Source organism: Myodes glareolus, chromosome 4 (assembly GCF_982192425.1).
Source record: "Myodes glareolus chromosome 4, mMyoGla1.1, whole genome shotgun sequence".
In the NCBI taxonomy this organism is placed as follows: Eukaryota; Metazoa; Chordata; class Mammalia; order Rodentia; family Cricetidae; genus Myodes; species Myodes glareolus.
The window spans coordinates 73,318,999-73,342,836 of NC_142029.1; the positions used below are offsets into that span (position 1 = coordinate 73,318,999).

The window sequence follows — 23,838 nt, forward strand, 5'->3', positions numbered from 1 at the left end:
TAAAAGGAAGAAATAAAAACAATTTGAGGGCTGGGCAGTGGTGGCGCACGCCTTTAATCCCAGCACTCGGGAGGCAGAGTCAGGCGGATCTCTGAGTTTGAGACCAGCCTGGTCTACAAGAGCTAGTTCCAGGGCAGGCTCCAAAGCCACAGAGAAACTCTGTCTCGAAAAACCAAAATAAATAAATAAATAAACAAACAAACAAACAAATAAATAAATAAAATAAAAATTAGCTCATTTAGCTTCTCTCCAGGGTAAGTATAACGTGTGAGCCTATTTCCTTGCATGAGTAGTTATTTTAAAATCTGGGTGGGAGATGTCATGCTTTAAACTCAGAATTGCAAAAAGTAAAATATAGTAGTAATAATAATGATGATGACAAGTACTTATTGTGGTGGCACACACTTGTAAATCCCAGTCATGAGTTCCAGGCTAGTCAGAGGTACCTTGCAACAATCTGTCTTAACCAACAAGCGGCAATCTTTGCTCTACGGAACTACATCAGAATCATCAAATGACAACAGGCTGTTATTTGTTTGGGGCTTGCAGTGGCAATGGGGTCAAGTAAGCATCCATCGAAGTTTGGTAAAGACTTGAGCCCTTAAAGGGGGGGGGGGAGATAAGCGCTACAGTAAGTAAAAGAAAAAATTGAGGTGGGAGGGAAGAAAGGCTTCAGGCTTATTCTCATTGGATGTTGTTGGAAAGAAAGCGGGAGGAGGGCTAGAATCAGGAAGTCATTGGTTTAGAGAACAGATTTGGCTTTCTCTCATTGGTCTCAAGTTGGAAGCCGTGGCAAAAAAAAAAAAAAAAAAAAAAAAAAAAAAGGAGCTGCCAGTCAGTGACTAAGTATTGACTGTCCAGGGCCCATCAAGTCGGTGTTCCGGGATGGAGACCTATTGTCACATATGGTTAGACCATTTATTTCCGCCTCCCAGCTGCGTGAGACCCAGGTTTTCACTTTCCCTTTGGCCCAACTCGATTCTATCTCCAAATGTTTACTTTACTTGGAACAAGACGGCTTTTTCTATTAAGGGTAAGACATCAGGATCTGAAAATCAAAGAAACAAACGCACAAGTATCTGCAGTGAGGGTCAGGCGGGAGAATCTACTGTTTTCCCATTTCCATAAGTGAGTCCTCGCTAGTAGAGGCGATCCGCCCTTCTTTCTAGAAGAGTGTCACTCCGGGCCGGAAGAAAGGGTGACCTCGTCTGCACTCTGGGCTCGGTAACCCACGACCGAGGGCGCGCTCCCGGCTCTCGCTTTCCCCGGGAGCGGGCTCCCCAGCAGCGTGGGCCCCGCCGGCCCCACTTCCGCGCGTCCCCGGGTGGAGGTGCGACCGGGCTTCGCGGCAGCCTCCCAACCATCCCAGGTCAGCTTCCCGCCGCCGAGCCCGCGCCGGCTGCCCTCCGAGCGCGTCCTTGCTCAGCAGTCAGCAGCCCTCCCCGCCGGCTCCGGCCCGCCAGCCAGCTTCGGAGGGACGGAGGCAAGGGCGACTGTCCCCGGACACCGTTCGCGTCCCAGCTGGGTCTCCTCCGCGCCGCAGGCAAGCCCTCCCTCCCGTCCGTCCTTCCCGGAAAGCAGCCCCACGTTCCCCCGAGCTCGGTCGGGTCAGGGAAAGGGCTCGGCCGCCTCGCCCAGGAAGCCGGGACGCCGCGACGGGCTGCAGCGGCCGAGCTCTCGCCATCTTGTGTGGAGGAGGAGCCGCCGTGCGCCGCCATGCGGAGAGGCTGGGGAAGAGGGAGGGAGGCGGCGGCGACGACGGCGGGCAAGGGAGGGGGCAGAGGAGCGGAGTCAGCGCAGCCCGGCGGCGACTTCGGGGGCGCCCACACACCGGGCCGCGACCGAGGTAGCGTAGGGAGGTGGCGGCGGCGGTGGCGGCGGCGGCGCGGGCGGCGCAGCGGGGGCGGGGCGGCGGGCGTAGCGGCGAGGGGCCGGGTGGGGGCGGGCGGAGGTTTCCGAGGAGGAAGGAGCCGCCGCCATTTTGGGAGCTTCGAGTCAACAATAAAGGACCGAGGGTGCGGAGCGGGAGTGGCCTCGGTGGTAGGACTCGGGCCCGAGCCGCGGGGCGTGGTGGGTGAGGCGATGTGGTCGGGGTCGGCAGGGCCGTGAAGGTCGCGGGGGAGCCCCCTCGGGCGGGCGTCGGGGCGCGCTTGGGGCGGAGGCCCGGAGCCCAGGCCCGGCCAGGGGGTGGGGGGAGGACGGGCGGGCGGCCGCTAAGTGGAGCGGGGGAGGCGGAGAGGAGTAGAACCGAGGAATGCGGTGCGCGGCGGGGTCTGGAGGAGGAGCGGCGGAGTGCTCGGGGCGAGCCGAGTGGCAGCCGGGAGCGGGGACGGCGCGGCGGCCGGGACTCGGCGGCCCTATGCGGGGCGGCAGGGCTGTGCGGTCCGGAGCCGGGGCCAGGCGAGGACCCGCAGCTGCTCGGGTGCAAGTAGGCCTTGCAGGTCGCGGGGTACCGGGGGCTTGGGGGAGACGCCGCGGCTCAGAGGAAAGGAGACGCTTTCCAGTTTGGGGGTTCTCTCCCGGGCTTTCCGAGGGGAGTCCCTATTGTTTCCTACTCGCGGACCTGGTTGAGGCTCCTGTGGCGCAGATAGGATTGCAGGGCACCAAATCCTTTGGCGTTTTGGTCCGAGGGAGCTGGGTATGAAGAGTGTGGTTGGGGGAGGGGGCGAGGGATTAGTGCCCTACGGTTACCGGACTCCAGTCCTTGGCTTGGCTCTTTCCTTTTCCACAGCGCCCTTTTCCTTCAGAATAACCCCACTCTAACTTCCTGCTGAGGCTTAGAGAAATTGCGCTGCATTTGCAAACAAAAGCCCTTGTTGGAGCTGATGGTACAGTCTTGGGTGTGAAACTGTCAATTGCTAACCGCGGTCTGGGAAGTGCTGTAATTAACTCCGCCAGGGGCTCCTCCCAACTAAGTCGACGTTCCTTCGTGGGGGTTGTTTTCTCTTCCTTCCTTTCTTTCTTTCTTTCTTTCTTTCTTTCTTTCTTTCTTTCTTTCTTTCTCTTTCCTTCCTTTCTTCTTTTCTTTCCTTCCTCCCTTCCTTTTTTAATGTTGGGATCTAACTTGCAAATCTAAATTGGGGAGGGGTAGGAAGAATATTTTCTCCTCTGAGACGTAAAACTGCACTGCAGGTGTCAGTTTAAGAAGGGAGCAGCTATCGGAGGCTCACTTTGGATTTAAGGCAATAGGAGGTCTTACTGTGTTTGATTGACAGTAATGATGGTCGCTTAATATTCATCCTCTTAGTGCTTTGCAAACAGGTAACCAACCTTTCCTGTTGGACGTCCCTGCTACTGTTGATCATAATACAGACCTGTCAGTACAAAAAGATAGCTGTTGACAGAACAGATAAACAACTTCATGTGATAAGCAGTATTTGTGAGCAAGTCGGTGTATAAAGTTTTTGTTTCGTTTTAACAAACATAGTGCTTGCTAACAAAACTTGAGATCTCTTTTGACTTTAAAGTTTTGGGTTTGGGATACATTGGTGCATGGCAAAAAAAATAGCACCGATTAAGCTAGGTTGGTAGGCAATTTTTTATTCATTAAATTTTGAGAATCTCATTTGGGGAACAATTTAAAATATAGCTTGACCAATTTTTTCTTAAAAATAGCTGTTAATTGGATGATTCGGGAGAATTTTATTAAAGCTTCAATTTTATTTAACCCTCTGGGGGTTTTGTTTTGTTTTTCCCTCCCTTAACTATATAGAGAATTTCATTTTTTAAAAACCATGTTATTTTAAATTAGCATATACTTCCTGAAAAACGTTACTGAAAGGCAACACTCAGTTTTTTGTATTGAGGTGTTTTGGTTTGGTTGTTAGAGGGGTCTTAGAATTTTTCAAGCAAAATATTTCTGACATGTAGACTGCTCCATACAGATCTTTTGACCGCTTCATTTATTTTGGTAAGAACAAAAGCTCAATTAAAAAAAAAAAACTTCTGTAGTCAAAACCAATAACTTTGTATTATTTGAAGCAGTTTTTCTCTTGGTTGCTGTGAGAAATAGAAAAACGTTAGTGAATTGTCTTACCTTGTTTAAATCTAGATTTACATTAAGTAAATTGAGTGATATTTCAAGTCTTAATGCAATTAATGTAATGGTTTTTGGAGGTTGTAGAACTTGGAGAGAATTCATCAGAGGAGATTGTTATTTGACAGTGAACTTGAATTCTATCAGTAGTGTTTTCTGCCTCATTTTCTCTAGCTTACTTTGATCTTGAAAATTTTAATGTGAGGTTGGAGTCTTTGTAGATTGGGTTTTTAAGGCAGCTCCTTACTCAGTCTTTCCTATCTTAACTAGTGATTTGGCCTGAGTGTGGCTGTTAGTTGTCCTTAAAAGATAAACATTCCAAAGGAGCTCTTTAGAAGGGAACAGCTTTACACCCTGACTTTGCTGTTTGCTGATTGAATTTTTTTCTTTGTTTCAGATTGAAGTGAGTGAATTCAGATATACTTCAAGCTTGTTAGAGGGCTTAAAAAAAATCAAAGAGTTGATTCGGTGCATGAGAGCAAGTTAACTACTGCTGCCTGCCGTTCAGAGACTTACAGGTGCTTGCCTGAATTGCAATAAAGGACTCATATATTGAGCAAGACTTATTTATCTCTTCATTTTGGAGAGCCTCATAAACTGTTATTACAGTTTCTCTACTGACTTTCAAAAATTTTGAAGTTTGAAAGAGACACCTTTGCAGTTAACAAAGCATGAGCACGGCCAGAACAGAGAACCCTGTTATAATGGGTCTGTCCAGTCAGAATGGTCAGCTGAGGGGCCCTGTGAAGCCCAGTGGTGGCCCTGGAGGAGGGGGCACGCAGACACAGCAACAGATGAACCAGTTGAAAAACACCAACACAATCAATAATGGCACTCAACAGCAAGCACAGAGCATGACCGCCACTATTAAGTAAGTGTTAGAAGAAAAACTTGGAGACCACAGTTTCTGTCTATTTTTGTTGTCTACTTAATGCCTTACATTAACCATTTTGATTGCAGATGACTTGGTTATGGTCTGTGGGTATTTGTAATAGAATAATGTATTCCTGCCATAATTAACTCAGCAAGTGATGAACATAAGCATCTGTAAATTACTGTTAAGAAATAAATGTACTGTTCGTATAAATGTGAATACAACGATCCCATTCTGTCTGTTTTTTTGAGATAGGCTTACTCTGTAGCCCAGGCTGACCTGGAACTCGTGGCAGTCTTCTTGTTTCTCCCAAGCGCTAGGGTTACAGGTGTGAGGCGCCACACCCGACTCTTCTTTTTAGGTGAGGGGGCTTTCTAATGTTATACAACAGGTAAAGGCTGTTTGAAAGCATTTCTTGAAATTTTATGTGCATGGGCATTTCGCCTGCATGTATGTCTCTTGCTACATACATGCCTAGTGTCCATAAAGGCCAAAAGAGTGGGTTGGATCCACTGAAACTGGAGTTGCCGGTGGTGGTGAGCCTCCTGGTGGGTGCTGGGAAGTTAAACGTAGACCAGTGCTCTTAACCAGCCCCCTGAAAAAGCAGATTTAAAGATTCAGACTTATTTCATTTTTTAACTGGATGGTAATGGCAGCGCACACCTTTAATCCCAGCACTTGGGAGGCAGAGGCAGGTGGAGTTCTGTGAGCTACAGGCCAACCTGGTCTACAGAGCGAGTTCAAGGACAGCCAGGGCTACACAGAGACCCTTTGTTTTGGGGGTGGGGGAGAGACGAAGGCACTGTCATTCTAAAAATGGATTTATAAGGATTTAACATGTAAAAGTTCATCCAATGAAAGTTGGGCGTCTGTTAAAAATATAGACGTACATAAAATGGTTTAACCTCTACAGATCTTCATATATAATGAGTGATACTTGGTTTATTGACTTGTTTGTGTGTGTTATTTTTTGTTTGTTTTGTTTTTGAGATGAGGTCTTTGTACCCCTGCTCTGATTGACTGCTGCGATTATAGGTGTGTTGTCACCATCCTGAGTTTGAACTGTATTATGGTTTTCGTAATCTGGGTCTTTTAGGGAAAAGTAGTCTTCCCTGGCTACTATAATATATAGATTATTGCTATGAGAGTCACTGCTGGTCTGTAAGAATTCCCACTGTTTTGTTGTTTTGATACAGTACCACACTATGTAACCTGCTGGCCTGGAACTTGGAGATCTGGTTGCTGGGATGAGTGGCACAGTGGGATTGGTTTTAACTACTATAGAAATGGGAATATTTTATAAATTGTAGTTTATTTTAACGCAAATAGGCAAGCAAAATTTAGGCTCCTTTCAGTTCCTAAGGACAGATGTCCACTTCAGTATGAAAGTATTGTTAACTTAAAATTTTTGATTTGGGGTAACAGTTTTTCCTCTGGGATTTTCTAAATGTGTCATCTCTTTGAAGAGTTCTGGGTTTTTTCTGCTGTTTCAGAACTCTTGAGTACTTATTTCCCCCAGCTGTTTGCTCACTTTGATATCTCATTTTTAAGATAATATTTGAATGTAATCTGTGAGCCAGTTTTTTTTAAAGATTGATTTATTTATTATGCATACAATGTGCTGCTGGCATGTATGCCCACATGCCAGAAAGAGGGCACCAGATCTCATTACAGATGGTTGTGAGCCACCATGTCGTTGTTGGGAATTGAACTCAGGTCCTCTGGAATAGCAGCCAGTGCTCTTAACCTCTGAGCCATCTCTCCAGTCCCTGTGACCCAGTTTTTGCTTTATATTTTATCTATTATGCATTGTTGAATTTGTGTGGCAAGCTAGTTTACTAGGTGGTTATCTAGTGTTCAGTGGTGTCTTCAGAAGCAGAGGTTCATGAGTTCAGGGCCGGCCTGGGCTATATAGATGCAAGTTTTTGTTTAGATTTAAGAAAAGAAAGAAAGAAAGGTACCTGTGTTAGGCTGTTTGCTTTTAATGCAAGCTCTAGCATTAGACAAATCAACCTTCGGGGTGCTCTGGGGACAGTTTCAACCGTCTCCAGGTGAAAGGCCTGAGATGTCCATGAACAGCTAATACTGTTCTTATTTTGTTAGTACTATTTTACATAAATTACTTATTTGCTTTTTTTTTTTTTTTTGAGACAGCATTTCATGTAGCTTAGACTGGCCTCCAAGTACCTATGTAGCCAGGGGGTAATCTTGAACTCCTAAACCTCCTACTTCACTTCCTGGGTGCTGGAATCACCTGGTGGGTGTCATCATACATCATTATATAAATTACTCATAAGTTTTTAGACACACAGTTTGTATATGAGAGAATAAAGGGTTGAGGGAATAATTGGTGCATCCATCTCAGAGGAATAAAGAATAAAATCAATACATAGAAACGTCAAGACTTTGTGTGCTTTTGTATTTTAAGTCGAGGTCTTTCTGTTGTTCAGACTATCCTGGAACTTCCATGCTCGGGTGGTCTTTCTGCCTCGTTCTCCTGGATAGCTGGGACTCTGGACCCTCAGCTAGTTACCAGAAGTCAGAGGCTTGGATGACTGTAGGGTACCATGCCAAGTTAGAAGGTGCCTACTGTTTACAAGCATCACTTGGTGATTTTAAGGTCTGGTTACTAGGTAGCCCATTGGCAACACCCTGGCCTTTTCAAGGGCCTGGGTTTAATTTCTTAGCATAAAAAAAAGAAGAAGGAAAAGGCTGTAGTTACTAAGTTCTACTGAAGTGTCACCGTACAGGAACTTGAAACATTATTGCCAAAGTGTGCTTCCCTGAATTGTTGTGGATTTGACAGTCTTTCAAGATCCAGAAACTGAGCCTTTACATGAAATCTAGGTGTTAAATGTTTGTAGCTACTTTTTTTTAAAGTTAAATACTAGTAGATCAAATAAAATGTGCTTTTTTTTTTAACAAACACTTGTACTTCTAATCTTAGGATGAGGAGGATGGATGCTCGCAGCCCTTCTGTTCTTTAATTTATCCCCTTAGATGATTTCCCAAAGAACATGTTCCCTGAAATTAACACTCTTGTTAATTAAGTACAGGAGTGTCCCTCCTTGTTAATGAAGTGAGCGTATTAAACTTACTGTGCTTTTTTTAGAGGGGTAGTAGTATTGAAATGTTTCATTTGTATTAAGGAGGAAACTATGAATGGAGATAACTTTGTTTACTATGTCCTCTCTAGACCTGGTGATGACTGGAAAAAGACTTTAAAACTCCCTCCAAAGGATCTAAGAATCAAAACTTCGGTAAGTTGGGTTATAGAATTCAAAAATGGAAGAATGGGGGAAATATAAGTAAAGTAGTTGCATGAAGTGACACAGTGTGTTTAGTCCTTGTTTTGTTTTATTTTGAGATAGTGTCCTATATAGTCCAGGCTTACTGCAAACTCTACGTTCTCCTTCCTTAGTCTCAGTAGTGCTGGGAGTGTAGTTAGGTATGTCTCACCAGGCTAGCAAATAGATTTTATTTTTGAGCGTCTTTAGTTTTTTCAAATAAGATTTCACTATTTAGGGGAGGGGCTGTGTGTGTGTGTGTGTGTGGTGTGTGTGTGTGTGTGTGTGTGTATATATATATATATATATATATATATTGTACTTAATCTTAAAGCATTTTGAAATGATTGAAACTGTGTAGCGAATAGATGTTAGATTGCTAAAAAAGATTCCTATCAGTCTTTGGGATTACATAATAATGAGTTGTTGGATATATTAAGTAATGTGTGTGTGTGTGCGTATGCATGCATGTACATGTTTTTTTGCTTTTGTTTGGTGTTTGTTTTGTTATTTTGTTTTTTCGAGACAGGGTTTCTCTGTGAAGTTTTGAAGCCTTTTCTAGAACTCATTCGGTAGACCAGGCTGGCTTTGAACTCAAAGAAATACGCACCCGCACCGCACCCCCACCCCACCCCCCCCACCCCGCCTCTGCCTCCTGAATGCTGGGATTAAAGGCATGCACTGCCACTGCCCAGCCCAAAGCTCCATTTTTAAGTGGTGTGTATTTGTTGAGTATTTCTCCAGGGAATGTTGAAATGGAAATTGAAGCAGTAGTAGTACGTATTTTTTAAGATGAAGTGGAGAAATGGTTCAGGTCCATCAGGCACTTTTTTTTAAAGCATGCTAACTATGACAAAAACAGGATTGTATTTTATTTTATTGTTTTGTTTAATTAGGATGTGACCTCCACAAAAGGAAATGAATTTGAAGATTACTGTTTGAAACGGGAGTTGCTAATGGGAATTTTTGAAATGGGTTGGGAAAAGCCGTCTCCTATTCAGGTATGTTTACCCTTTATGTTACATGAAGGTTATGTATCATGCATTATGCACTTCAGCAAAATATTCATTTCATTACTGGAAAGAGCTGTCACATGCCTTTAATCCCAGAACTCAGGAGGCCAGCCTGGTCTAGAGTGAGTTCCAGACAGTCTACAGAGACCCTTTCTTGACAAACAAATAGAAATTTCACATATGGGTGTTCTGTCTGCATATATGTCTGGTACCTGCAGAAACAAGAAGAGGACCTCAGATCCCCTAGAATTGGAGTTAAAAGATGGTTGTTAGCCATCATGTGTGTGCTGGTAATTAAGATGTGTCCCCTGGAAGCATAACCAATGCTCTTAACTGCTGAGCAATCTCTCTAGCTCTCTAACCCCTATTTGTGTTTTTTGTTGTTTTTTTTTTTTTTTAACATGCGGGAATAGTGTAACGTGGGTTGTGGGTGTGTTCGGTATTTTTCTGAACTTTTTTAGTGGTTTTTTTGGGGGGGGGGCAGGCTTTCATATAGTCCATACTAACCTTGAATTGGAAGTGTAGCTTTGAGCTCTTGATTCTTGCCTTGGCCTCCCAAGTCTAGGATTACAGACAAACATCGTCACTCTCAGCTTTTTCTTGAAATACAAGCGTAAATATATAAATTTACTATAAATTTATGTATATAAATATACTATAAATATATAAATTTACTGTAAACTACATTTGTTTATATAAACATAAATGTTACCCAGTTTTATATATAATAATTTTTATATAAAATTTATTTTTATTTTATGTGCGTTGGTGTTTTGTCTGTATGTATGTCTGTGTGAGACAGTTGTGAACTGTCATGTGGGTGCTGGGAATAGAAAAGCAGTCAGTGTTCTTAACTGCTGAGCCATCTCTCCAGCTTCTAGAACTTTTTGGTTTTTCGAGACCAGGTTTCTCTGTAGCTTTGGAGCCTATCCTGGAACTAGCTCTTGTAGACTAGGCCGGCCTGGAACTCATAGAGATACTCCTGCCTCTGCCTCCCGAGTGCTGGAATTAAAGGCATGCACCACCACCGCCTGGCTTCTTTCTTGAATTTTTACAGGATAAATTATAGAATCACTTCCCTTGTGAGTCTCTTTGTGTATATTTTCTAAGAATAGGAATTGTGCGTGCGTGCACTAGCTTTTGTGTTGATGCTTGACAGCTTTAACACTTATTTCCCTAAGAAATAAGTTCTCCGTATAATAGCCTTGGTTGTCCTGGAACTTTCTCTGTAGGTCAGGCTGGGATTAAAGGCATGGGTTACCATGCCCAGTCAATTTATTTAATTTTATGTGTACAAGTGTTTTGCCTGCATGTATGTCTGTATACCATGTGCATGCAGAGCCTAAGGAGGCCAGATAAGGGTGTTGGATCCCCAGAACTGGAGTTAAAAGTGTGAACTGCCATATGGATTCTGGGAATTAAATCTGGGCTCTCTGGAGGAGAAGCCAGTGTTTTTAACACCCTAGCCATAGTTCAGTCCTTTGATTTTGTTGTAACATTCTGTGTGTGTGTGCACACACTCACATGTTTATATTTGTGTGGATGTGTGGAGGTCAGAGAACAACTTACAGGAGTCAGCTCTTTTTTTCTACAAGTAGGTTCTGGGGATCAGATTCAGGGGTTGCACTTAACATCAAGGACTTATATCTACCGAACCATCTTGCTAGTCCTCTTTGCTTTTTGTGTTGTTGTTGTTGGTTTTTTTTTTGTTTGTTTGTTTTGGAGACAGGATCTCTTGTATCCCAGGCTGGCCTCAAACTCTGTGTAGTCAAGAGTGACCTTAAACTTCTAATCCTTCTGTACAAGGGGGGTTAGGGTTATAGACTTGAAAATTTTATATTTATGTAGTGCTGGGGATCAAAGTCAGGGTTTTGTGCATGCTGGGGGAGCACTCTACCAGTTGAGCTACATCTCCAGTCTCTTCCATTTATTTTTTTAAGCATTTCTGATGGGTCTCTGTGATTAGGCCCAAGTCATGCTTTCTCAGCAAAAATACTGCAAAACTTGTGTTACAGGTTTCTCAGGGTATCGAATTTGAAAGTAGTGTGTACAGTCTGATTGGTGATGTCATTAGTTTGGATTATCTTGTTCAAGTGTTTTTTTTTATTCAATAATGTATGATGACAACTACTTTATGTCCCTCCCTTAAAACTAGTAAACATTCTAGAGAATACTCTAAGACCAAGAAAATGTTTTCTTCATCAAACTTTCTGATTGTTGTAGTTTTTTAATTAGCATCCGGAGACTTGATCTCATCGGTCTAGGGTGTAGTGAATTTCTTGTAAGTTTCAGCTCAAGCAGTCCTTCCATGTTTGGCCCCTATAAAGAAGAACCTGTCCCTATATGCGCCTTTATAAGAGTATCTGGGTCTTGTGATTCTAGGAGTTGAACTCAGGACCTTGGTCACACTAGCTAAGTACTCTGCCACTGAGATGTATAGCACTAGCCTTTCTCCTTCCTGCTTCATGTATATTTGTGTGGACTCAGGATTGCCTTTAAAATCATGTTTCTTTGTGCTCAGTTGTTACAAATTTGGCTCCATCAGGGTGGTTCATATATGTTTGTTGTGATAAACTCTTGATTTTATTGAGCAGTTCCTTTTGTTATAACATGATAACTAGAATTATGTATCTTATGCTTACTATGTTCTGACCTTAGGATCTTTGAAGTACTGATTTTTTAAATTTATTTAATTTTTTTTTTTTTTGGAGACAGGGTTTCTGTGTGTAACTCTGATCTCTGATTTTCCTGGCACTCTATTTGTAAGACCAGACTGGCCTCGAACTCAGAGATCCACTTGCCTCTGCCTCCTGAGAGCTAAGATTAAAGGTGTATACCATCAAACCCGGCTGAAAACAAATAATTTTAATTTTACACAATGGGCACCTTTTATTTGGAGTTAGTCTCATTTTATATATCAATGAAGATAGGACAGCTTAGAAGTGATCTAAGACAGTGGGTGGTCTTTTTTTTTAAATTGATATTTATTGAGCTCTATATTTTTCTCTGCTCCTTCCCTGCCTCTCCCCTCCGCCCTTCAATCCTCCCCCAAGGTCCCCATGCTCCCAGTTTACTCAGGAGATCTTGTCTTTTTATACTTTCTACTTCCCATGTAGATTAGATCTATGTAAGTCTCTCTTAGTGTCTGCATTGTTGTCTAAGTTCTCTGGGATTGTGGTTTGTAGGCTATGAACATAGTTGAGCATATGTCCTTGTGGCACAATTGAGCATCCTTTGGATATATACCCAAAAGTGGTATTACTGGGTCTTGAGGAAGGTTTTTTTCCTAATTTTCTGAGAAATCGCCACACTGACATCCAAAGGGGTTGTACCAGCTTGCATTCCCACCAGCAATGCAGAAGTGTTCCCTTTTCCCCACAACCTCTCCAGCATAAGTTGTCATCAGTGTTTTTGATCTTGGCCATTCTTTTAGGTGTAAGATGGAATCTCAGAGTTACTTTGATTTGCATTTCTCTGAAGACTAAGGATGTTGAACATTTCCTTAAGTATCTTTCAGCCATTTTAGATTCCTCTGTTAAGAGTTCTCTGTTTAGGTCTGTACTCCATTTTTTTTTTTATTGGATTATGTGTTCTTTTGATGTCCAATTTCTTGAGTTCTTTGTATATTTTGGAGATCAGACCTCTGTCTGATGTGGGGTTAGTGAAGATCTTTTCCCATTCTGTAGGCTGTCGTTTTGTCTTGTTGACCGTGTCCTTTGCTTTATAGAGCTTTTCAGTTTCAGGAGGTCCCATTTATTAATTGTTACTCTCAGTGTCTGTGCTGCTGGAGTTATATTTAGGAAGAGGTTCCCTGTGCCAATGCGTTCAAGTGTACTTCCCACTTTCTCTTCTATAAGGTTCAGTGTGGCTGGCTTTATGTTGAGGTATTTGATCCATTTAGACTTGAGTTTTGTGCATGGTGATAGATATGGGTCTATTTTCATTCTTCTACATGTTGATATCCAGTTATGCTAGCACCACTTGTTAAATATGCTTTCTTTTTTCCATTTGATATTTTTTGCTTTTTTGTCAAAGATCAGGTGTTCAAAGATGTGTGGATTGATATCTGGGTCTTCTATTTGGTTCCATTGGTCCTCCTGTCCGTTCTTATGCCAATAACGACAGTGGTTTTTAACCTATGTGTCACTAACTCCTTTGGGAAAGGTGTCAAACAACCCTTTCACAGGGTTTCCTGAGACCATCAGAAAACACAGAGATTTGCATTATGATTCATAACAGCAAAATTACAGTTATGAAGTAACGACAAAATAATGTTATGGTTGGGGGGCCACCACAAAATGAGAAACTGTGTTGTTGAAGGGTGACACCATTAGGAAGGTTGAGAACCCACTGCTCTAAGAAAATACAGCTAGTGATTGTCCAAAGGTGAGAAGGTGGGTATAGCTTCTTTGTGGTTTGAGACAGGATCTGGTCTCCCTGTACTAGGTTAGCCTTCAACTCAAATCCAGCTGCTTCTGTCTCCTGGGTGCTGGGATTAAAACTGTAGACTACCATGCCTCCCCCTCCCTCCCTCCCTCCCTCCCTCCTTCCCTCCCTCCCTCCCTCTCTCTCTCCCTCTCTCTCTCTATGTGTGTGTGTGTGTGTGAGAGAGAGAGAGAGAGATTATTTTTAGACAAAAGAGGGACTTTGAGAGAGAGAGAGATTATTTTTAGACAAAAAAGGGACTTTGAACTCCCTATGACCTTAAACTTTACATCCAATTTATGTAATACTGAGGATCAAACCTAGCATCTATGGAAAGCATAAAATAGTGAGTTTTAGAAACATTCAGAATTAAGAAATCAGTATGAGAATTCTAGATCCAGAGAGAAATTTACACATCACCTAATCTAAAAGTCTAGCCTTACGATGAGCTGTCTTATACTATTCATTTTTCTTTGCACAGAATCTTGCTGTATAGCTAAGCTGACTTTTCACTCACGATCCTTCTGCCTTAGCCTCCCAAGTGCTACACTTGTAGATATGGGCCATCAAACCTCGTTCTTACCTACCTATATTCATTCCTTACTCTTTTTCTTTTTTCAATTTATTTAATTTTATTTTTATGAGCATTGGTGTGAGGGTGTCAGGACCTCCAGAACTGGAATTAGAGACAGTTGTGAGCGGCCATGTGGGTACTGGGAATTGAACCTTGGATCTCTGGAAGAGCAGCCCGCGCTCTTAACTACTGAGCCATCTCTCCAGCCCCTTACTCCTTTTTTTATTTTAATTTTTCAAGACAGGGTTTCTTTGTGTAGCCCTGGCTATACTAGAACTCACTCTGTAGACCAGGCTGGCCTCAAACTCAGATCTGCCTGCTTCCTGCTGGGATCAAAGATGTGTGACACTGTGCTCATCTGTTAGCCATTTTCTTACTTCCTTTCTGAAAATGATGATCATCTTTTTCAGTATTTAAGACTATGGTTGTTTCTTTTTTTTTTAATTTTATGTATGTGGGTGTTTTTCCTGCGTGTGTATAGAGTGGTTTTGTTTTAAAGGTAAAGCATCCTCCTTGGGAGGGGGCCTGGGAGTCTACTTTTCTCTGGTTAGCTCTGTACTAACTTGGAGGTTCTGATTATGAGGTGGGAACTGTGTATGACAGGTGTAAAGATCAGAGAATAATTTTGGGTGTTAGTCCTAGTCCTTGTCTTTTACTTTAGGGCGGGGGTCTCTCGGCTGTGTCCCGCACCCCACCCCCACCCCCAATTGCTGTACATGCCAGGCTAGCTGGACCCTGAGGATTCTGTTTCTACCTCCCAGACCTGGCCTGGCTTTTATGTGGGTTTTAGGGATTCAAACTCAGGTCCTTGTGCTTAGTTAAATACTATTACTAAACTAATATTCACACCCTCAGTTTATTTGATGATGCAAAGAGATGATGGTCCACGGCTGAGAGAAAAATGGAAAATTTTTTTTTTCTTTTTTGTTTTTCAAGACAGGGTTTCTCTGTGAAAGTCTTGGATATTCTGGGATTTACTGTGTAGATCAGGCTCGCCTGGAACTCACAGAAATCTGCCTGCCTCAAAAGCGTGCGCTGCCACCACTACCCGGCAGAAAATTTATTACTGTTAGCATCAGAATTCCATATCCTTTCAAGAACTTTGTAGTGGTGCTGGAGAGATGGCTCAGTAGTTAAGAGCAGTGGTTGCTCTTGCAAGAGGACCAAGGTTCAATTTCCAGCACTCGCATGGTGGCTCACAGCCATCTGTAACTCCAGTTCCCGGGGATCCAATGCCCTCTTCTGACCTCCACAAGCTCTAGGCATACATATGGCAAACAGATACACTTTAGACAAAACATTCATACACATATAAAATAAATAAAAGTAATTAAAAATAAAAAAAACTTTGTACCTAGGCATTGATAAACCCCCAGAACCAACTTTTGCAATATGGGAATTGGGCTATGTCTCCATTCCCCATCTTAATGTTTTTTAATGCTACAGAATCATGTAGTGTGTGGGTAGCCTGTTACAAACCTCAGCCTATGGCAATAATGACAATTTCTGATAGAAAATTGACTCAAAGCAGGAGAAAGACGTTAAGACCAGAAGGTCACAGCCATGGCTTTTCTTTTTGACTCCTTTACTGTGTACTGTATACGTTAAGCAGACATTAGTATTGTCTGTAGAACTAAAATAAAAGCATTATCATTGAAACATTTTCTTTTTTTAATATTTATTTATTATGTATACAATATTCTGTCTGCATGTATGCCTAAAGGCCAGAAGAGGGCACCAGACCTCATTACAGGTGTTTGTGAGCCACCATGTAGTTGCTGGGAATTGAACTCAGGACCTTTGGAAGAGCAGGCAATGCTCTTAACCTCTGAGCCATCTCTCCAGCCCCTCATTGAACCATTTTCATGGTCTGACAGCTGTCTTATTCTGACCCTCTGGCATCCATCTGATGCCAGTGACTTGTAAGTAGTAAATATATCATTAAGAACTAGGGATATAAGGTGCTTGCCTAGCATGCCTGGAAAATCTCAGGTTTATGACCAGTGTCGCATAAACCAGGTAAGGCATTGTTAGCCAGGCCTAGTGGTGCATGCAATCCCAACACTCAAGAGAATCAGAAGGTCACAATCATCCGCTGCTACATAAGGAGACCCAACTAGGCTACATGAGCTCCTGTCTCTAAAAGAAAGAAAGATGGTAGGGGATAGAAGTCATGTGTCTTATTTATGTAATAATTTAAAACCATAGAACTATTTTGGCAATTGATATAGACATAAATCAATGATTGTGAATCTGTATTTTCCTGGATTTTGTTGGTTTTTAGTTTTAGAAACTTAAAGTTCTATATTTCCTTCTGATATATAAATATGTAGTTGAAATATATTTAGCCATCCATTGCATATAGTTTATTTCCAAATGAGAGATGGATGGAGTTTCCTGTTTTATCACTTTGAACCGAACACTTGTCAGTTAACAGCATTTTTCAGCATTTTGATTTATTTTGTTGAGATGGTGTCTTAATAACCCAGAATACCTCAAGCTCATGGCTCTCCTTTTTCTGCCTCCTGAGTACTGGGATTAAAATCTTGAACTACCTTTTTAGCTTTTAAGGTTTGCTAGAAATATTCCTGATAGTGGAATGATGAGGCGTATACACTTTTAAAGTAAATAGCCTGGGTTTCATGATTTCATAATAGCCTAGGGGACATAGTAACACAATAAATGTCTCAAAGAAGTGGGGGGAATGCCTCTCAGTAGAGCTCAGTGATTGATGCTTGCCTGTCGTGCACCAGACAAAAGATTTAGTGCAAGTGAAGAAAAGCCATCCCCCCACCCAGGGTTTTAGTGTGTCTGACTGACCATAACTCAGAGATTCTTCTGTTTTTGCCTTGGTGCTAGGATTAAAGGTGTACACTACCGTGCCATACCCTGATCCCCACCCCTGTGAATTCTGCTTCTTAGCCTTTATCAACTAGTATGGGTAGGAATTTAGCCTTTCTACAGTGGCATAGTATATTATGCTATATGATAGCTCTTAGGATTTTTTTTAAATTTCATTTATTTTTGTGAATACGGCTGCCATGACACATGTGGAGGTCAGAAGACAGCCTTTAGGGGTTGTTTCAAGGACTTTCACCCACCCCAGCACGTTCTGTCTCCCTGGATTTTGTATTTCTTTTTTAATTTCTAGAATGTGTGTGTGTGTGTAAGAGTGTGTGTGTGTGCATACTTTCCAAGACACACAAGGAAGTCAGAGGGCATGTTTTCGGGTATGGAACTCAAGTCAGAAGGATTATATGTAGAAAAGATAAAAATCTGTTGAACCATCACACAAGTCCCCATGTAATATTTTTAAGCAACAAACCGAACCATTCAGTAATGTATTCTCAGAAATACTACACTAGTGATCTGTCATCATTTAAGACATTTAATTTTTATTTTAGTAATGACTAGTGAAAACTTTGTTTTGAAAGGGGCTCTTTTGTAGAAGATTTTGCAGAAAAACTAACGTTTAAAAATATTTCTCTTCCTGGACCTGGAGGGAGGGGGGAGGAACTTGAACTACCCACAGGGCAGGAAACCCTGACTGCTCTTAGGGATGGAGAGGGAGGAGGAGAGGGAGTGGGAGGAGTGGGAGGGTGTTGGGAGGGGGGCGGAAATGGAAACTTTTATAATTTAATAAACTTTGAAAAAAATATTTCTCACTTTGCTGAATTAAAGGCATAATTTTTTTATTTTTTTCCTTTCAGTATCCTGGGGGGGGGGGTTGAAGACAGGGTTGTTCTGTGTAGCCCTGGCTGTCTTGGAACTCACTCTGTAGACCACGCTGACCTTGACCTACTTCTGCTGCCTCCTGAGTGCTAGGGATGTAGGTGTGTGCCATCCCCATTCAACAGTTTGGGCTTACTTGCATTTTCTCTGAAGCCTCCCTGTTCAGCATGTGACTGCTTGTCCACCGTGTATCTCACTTTAAATTCCGTGGCCTTTTACTTTCTTTCTTCCCAATAGTTGCTGAGGTACTGGCCTGCTCTGGGGGTTTTCTTTTAAACTAAATTTTTTTTTTTTTTTTGGTCAGTACCTCAGTAGGGTGCCTCCTCAGACTGTTTGAAACCGTGGGTTTGGTCTCTAGCACCAAATATAAACGGAGCAAGGTGACTTGGTGCAGTCCTAGCTAGCACTTGGGAAATGGAGACCAGGAGGACAAGAATCAGGGCTACATAGCAAGTTAAGAGGCCAGCCTTGAGCACAAGCAGCCCTTTGCTCCCTGCTGCCCCAGAAAGCCATATATAGATGGTTATTCTCAACTTAGATACTATAAAGTATATTTGGTATAATTTGTAAGTTGTTATATTTATCCTTTTATTCAAAAATATTATTTTTAATTTGGAGCTCTAGAACCATTGAGCAGGCTCAATTCTTTTGACTTTCCTGAACATTTTCAAAATGTGGGGGGTGGTGCACATCCCACAGCAAGTGTGTGGAGGGCAGACCACAACTCTTTCTTCATGGGATCCAGGCTTGTACGGCATGGACTCTTACTCACTGAGCCATTTCACCTTCCTGTTTTCTAATCTTTTAAAGTTGTAAAATAAACTCTTTATATACTATACCTTTAATTTTTATTTTATTTATTTTTTTCGAGGCAGGGTTTCTCTGTGTCCTCTGGCTGTCCTGGAACTCATTCTGTAGACCAGATCCACCTGCCTCTGCCTCTCAAGTGCTGGGATTAAAGGAGTGGTTACCCTTAATTTCTTCTAGGGAGTGTGGAGAGTTTGGGGGGGGGGATAAAGGCTTTGCTGAAACAATATACAAATAGTGTTCTAAAATACTGTGTTTGAAGTATTTCTCTGAACTTTGTAACTCTTGTCTGTAATCTTAGTCCCCAAAAAGCTGAGGCAAGAGGCTGTACAGGAGTTTGAGAGTGTCTGGGACTACAGACTGAAAGTCCATATGAAAGAAACAAGTCAGCAAGCACTGAGTGTTTCTTATGCTTCCACTTTGAGATTAATAAGGGAAAAAGAAGCTTTTGTAAGGAAAATAAGTCAAAACTCATTGACTTATAACTGCCTTATAACAGAGTCCAGGGGACTCTGACACTCTTGCAGGGACACATGGCACATACTCACACAGACACACATATTACACATAAATCCATTTAAATCTTTTTTCTAAAGTTTATTTATTTTTACATGAATGCTTTCTAACCACCTTGTCTTCAATACTCTTGTCAAACCGAGAACTCATTATTGAGTGACAGGTTTGTGAGAAGGTTATTTGTAGGGATTCTGTAGCAGAACAGTGTGTGTTCTGTCTTAATTTGTACCTGTTTCCCTTTTAATTTCTATGTGTGCTTAATTTTCAGTAACTTGGTTATCCTTTACTCTGCCCAGATAATAAGTATTACCTTTGTTGTGATTATTGAAAACCCAAGACAAAGTAAGCTTAAAAGTGAAAATGAGGGGCACGGTGGTGGCACACACCTTTATTCCCAGTACTTGGGAGGCAGAGGGAGGAAGATCTCTGAGTTCAGGCCAGTCTTGTCTATAGAGTAAGTTCCAGGACAGCCAGGGCTGTGAACATAGAGAAATCCTGTCTTGAAGTTTTAAACCAAAAACAGAAAATGAAGTGTTACTTAGAGTGATGTGACTGATGGCGTCTTCAGTTGCAGGACAGAGAAGTTGGGAAAGACATTGGAGGTTGATATAATAAGTACTTACTAGGACCCAGGGGTAAATGTTTCTAGTTTATTTCTCTATGTCTATTTTGTGTAAGAAGAAACTGTCTAATCTGCAGTTTTTTTTCTTGTTCTGGGTGGTTTGGTTTGGTTTGGTTTTTGGTACTGGGCATTGAACCAAAGGTCTTGCAAATGGCTAAACATGCACTCAGTCACTACACCTCCAGCTCAGTGTTCACTTTTTTTTCCTGTAGTATGATTGACTTACTGGTCTGAAAATAGCATGTACTATCTTTTCTTGGAGTCATTGGTGCTATTTTTTTTTTCCTGTTTGTTAAGTCAAGCTGATCTTAAAACTTGTGTACCTGCAGCCTACTGGGAACAGACTTGAGCTAATTTCCTTTTTTTTTTTAAATACTTATTTATTTTATTATGTATACAATATTCTGTCTGTGTGTATACCTGCAGGCCAGAAGAGGGCACCAGACCCCATTACAGATGGTTGTGAGCCACCTTGTAGTTGCTGGGAATTGAACTCAGGACCTTTGGAAAAGCAGGCAATGCTCTTAACCTCTGAGCCATCTCTCCAGCCCCCTATTTTGAATTTCTTACAAAAATGTTCTTTGAGGACTGTTTACAGCTCTTTGGGAGTTCTTTTCCTCTGTTATTTTCTTTGTACACACACACACACACAGGCACTTACATGGGCAGTTTGGATTTTTGCTTTGTTTTGGTTTTGGTTTTGGTTTTTCAAGACAGGGTTTCTCTGTAGCTTTGGAGCCTGACCTGGAATGGAACTAACTCTTGTAGACCATGCTGGCCTTGAACTTACAGAGCCCAGCTTTTTTTTTTTTTTTTTTTTTTTTTTTTTTTGAGGCAGGATCTTTCTCTATATAGCCCTGGCTGGCCTTGAATTCTGATCTCTGGCATTAGAGGTGTGTGCCACCAAGCCTACCTCACTTTCCCTTTCTATTAGTCTGGGATTAAACTCAGAATATTTTCTGTGAAGCAGTTTTGGAAATTTTCTATTCATAATGCTGTTAATATTCACTGGTCCTGCTAATCCTCGTAGGTCTTTGCCATTCATGCAAAATACAAACATAGTACAAATCAGAGCAGTGTGGAGAAGGGTGCTTATCCTTCAGTGTAATTTAAGAGAAGAATCTGGTTGTGTACTGCTTTTATTCACAAGTAATTTTTCCATTGCCTTATCTTTTAGGAGGAGAGCATTCCCATTGCTTTATCTGGTAGGGATATCTTAGCTAGAGCAAAAAATGGAACAGGCAAAAGCGGTGCCTACCTCATTCCCTTACTTGAACGGCTGGACTTGAAGAAGGACAATATTCAAGGTTAGTTGTACAAAGTGTGTGCGTGTGTGAGAGAGAGAAAGAGATAAACTGCCTTTTTATTCTTGGAGCTTTATAGGTTTTACTCTCTTGGTCAGAATTTATGCAGTCCAAACTTGTTACAGTCGTTAACTCTGTTCTTCCAGAATTTGACTTAATTGTTGTCTAAAAGTGATTCCCAACTTTTTTTAAAAATATTTTTCATGGTTTATTTAACTTTATTTTATGTACATTAGTGTGAAGGTATCAGATCCCCTGGAACTGGATTTTCAGACAGTTGTGAGCTGCCATGTGGGTGCTGGGAATTGAACCCGGGTCATCTGGAAGAGCAGTCAGTGCTCTTAACCGCTGAGCCATCTCTCCAGCCCCCGATTCCCCACTTTTTAAGGGGGTTTCCTGCTTTCAGGGTACTTTTGTATGACACACAGTTGAGACCAGCCATGTGAGATAAGAAAAGTAAGTTTTGTTGCCCTATACTTAGGAAAACTGTGTTGTTGAGAGGTTAAGTGTATTGTTACTGACCTGTGAAACTGAATTCCCCTGTGAGAACTGTGTAAAGCCTGGCTCCTTGTAGAAGACAGTAAGTGCTTCTGTTGTAAAGGCTTGAGCTCTGACAGTGGAAAAGAAACAAATTTCTATAGTTTTATCTGGAGTCAGTTCATATAATTAAGATTTCACCTATAAAGCTTTTCTTAAATTTTCCAACTTTCGGTTTATAATTGTCTCACCTTACTTTCATATGATGTAAATAGAATCTGAGCAGGAGGTATTTACTACTAAAGTATTTAGATTAGTGAATCTCTCTGTCAAGCAAATGTAGTTTACGACACTTAGAAATATTACGTCTTATATTCTGCCTGCGTGATTAGACTTAATACCTCAGTGGAACTATTTTTATAGCTTCTTAAGCTTCTAAAATATGATTTGTTCTCTCCTTCCCCTTCCTCTGTTCTTGGATATTTTCTAGCAATGGTGATTGTTCCCACAAGAGAACTTGCTCTACAGGTCAGTCAAATTTGCATCCAGGTCAGCAAACACATGGGAGGGGCCAAAGTGATGGCAACCACAGGAGGAACCAATTTACGGGACGACATAATGAGGCTCGATGATACAGGTAGGAAATGGTTAAAATAGCAGCGTTCTCTGACTAACTGAGGCCACAGTGCCTCTTTTTTTACTTATTAGATTTATTTTTAATTATGTGGCTGTGGGGAGTGGTTATGTGTGCAGGTGCCCAATGGGGAGGGCATTGAATCCCCTGGGGCTAGAGTTAAAGGCATTTGTGCATCAACTTTTGTGGATGCTGGGGATTGAACTTGAATTCTCTGCACGAGCAGTGTGAATTCTTAACCACTAAGCCATCTCTAACCCCCAAGTGTTTCCTTTTAGGAAATAACTAAAAAAAAAATTTTTAAGAATTAACATTGGGACTGAGGTTAGCTCAGCTGGTAAACAAACTGGATTTAGTGGCATTTCCCTGTAATTCTAGCACTGGGGAAGTGAAAACAAGAGGTTCAAAAGTTAATCGTCATAGTGAATTTGAGGCCAGCCCAGAGCACTTGAGGCCCTGTCCTAACAAAAAGATAAAGGATTAGAAGTGCTGCAGTAGAAAGGACAGTGACAACATCCATTTCTTTCCAGAGGAATAAATAGATAACTGAAAGGATACTCAGCATTATTAGTATTTTCAGGTTTTGGCTCTTTGAGTCAGAGTCTTTATGAAAACCTCTATGCCTGTCCTAGAACTTGCTATGTAGACCAGGCCGTTCTCAAACCTCAAATTCACAGAGATCTGCCTGCCTCTGCCTCATGAATGCTGAGGTTAAATATTTTTAATATTCATTAATATGGTTGAAAGTACCAAATTTATATTAAAATTGTTCTAATTTTTCAAGACTAAGAAGTATTAGTTATCAGTAATGCCTGTCTGTGGAAAGTAGGCTGTATTACAGCATGCATATACAATATATATGGCAGTATAGTTCAGATTATGAATTTAATATTTTCAAATAACTATACAGCATAAACAACAAAGTTTTTTACTCTGTTGTGGTTTGTAGTACTCAAAAAGAAGGTAAATTTATTTTGGGAGACTGGATAAATATAGTGAAGTATAGCCTGAGTGGAATCTTATAGAGTAAATAAAGAATGCCTGACTTGTATTCAGTTTTTATAAAGGGCTCACCGTGGATAATGCTGAGTGTAAACGAGTTAAAATAGCAAGAGCACATGTAAAATCAAGCAAGTTTGGTCAGAATGTTTATGTATTATTTATCATTTGGTTACTTGGTTATATTTTAATTGTACAGTTTTTGTTTTTAGTAACTATTCTTATCCTTAACACAGTCTGAGCAGGATTGACTAGATGTAAGGCCTGTTTTTATGTGAGAAACTCCGTGTTGTGGCTCTTATTTCTTGCAGGGTTGTCTGTCATAAGACAAAAGCTGCATGCCCCTTAGTTGGAATTGGTGATTTTGGATACTAGCCTACTCGATGTAAAACTGAAGCAAATATTGTCTAGCTGTTGTGAGGTGAAATGGGAGTATACAGTCCCAAACACATCTTTTGACCTTCTTTTGTTTATGATGCTAAATACATACTACAAAGTTATGTAGGTTTTTGTGTGGGTGTATGTGTGAACAATAAAT

General features: G+C 41.6%; 1 protein-coding gene across 7 annotated transcripts in view; it reads left to right on the plus strand.

The window, feature by feature from the left end:
* The first annotated feature begins 891 nt into the window (after positions 1-891).
* Positions 892-23,838, plus strand: part of Ddx6 (DEAD-box helicase 6) — a 40,475-nt gene continuing 17,528 nt past the window's right edge. Inside the window, exons 1-6 of one of the 7 annotated variants that reach the window (XM_048417565.3) lie at positions 892-1,033; positions 4,434-4,907; positions 8,107-8,170; positions 9,094-9,198; positions 21,064-21,193; positions 22,158-22,304. In XM_048417565.3, coding sequence (XP_048273522.1) covers positions 4,708-4,907; positions 8,107-8,170; positions 9,094-9,198; positions 21,064-21,193; positions 22,158-22,304 — 646 coding nt within the window. In that variant the 5' untranslated portion in view covers positions 892-1,033; positions 4,434-4,707. Of the gene's footprint in view, positions 1,034-1,421; positions 1,544-1,749; positions 1,847-1,921; positions 2,075-4,433; positions 4,908-8,106; positions 8,171-9,093; positions 9,199-21,063; positions 21,194-22,157; positions 22,305-23,838 lie in introns of those variants that run through there. The other 6 variants (XM_085688662.2, XM_085688659.2, XM_085688661.2 and 3 more) reach the window with 6 other exon arrangements.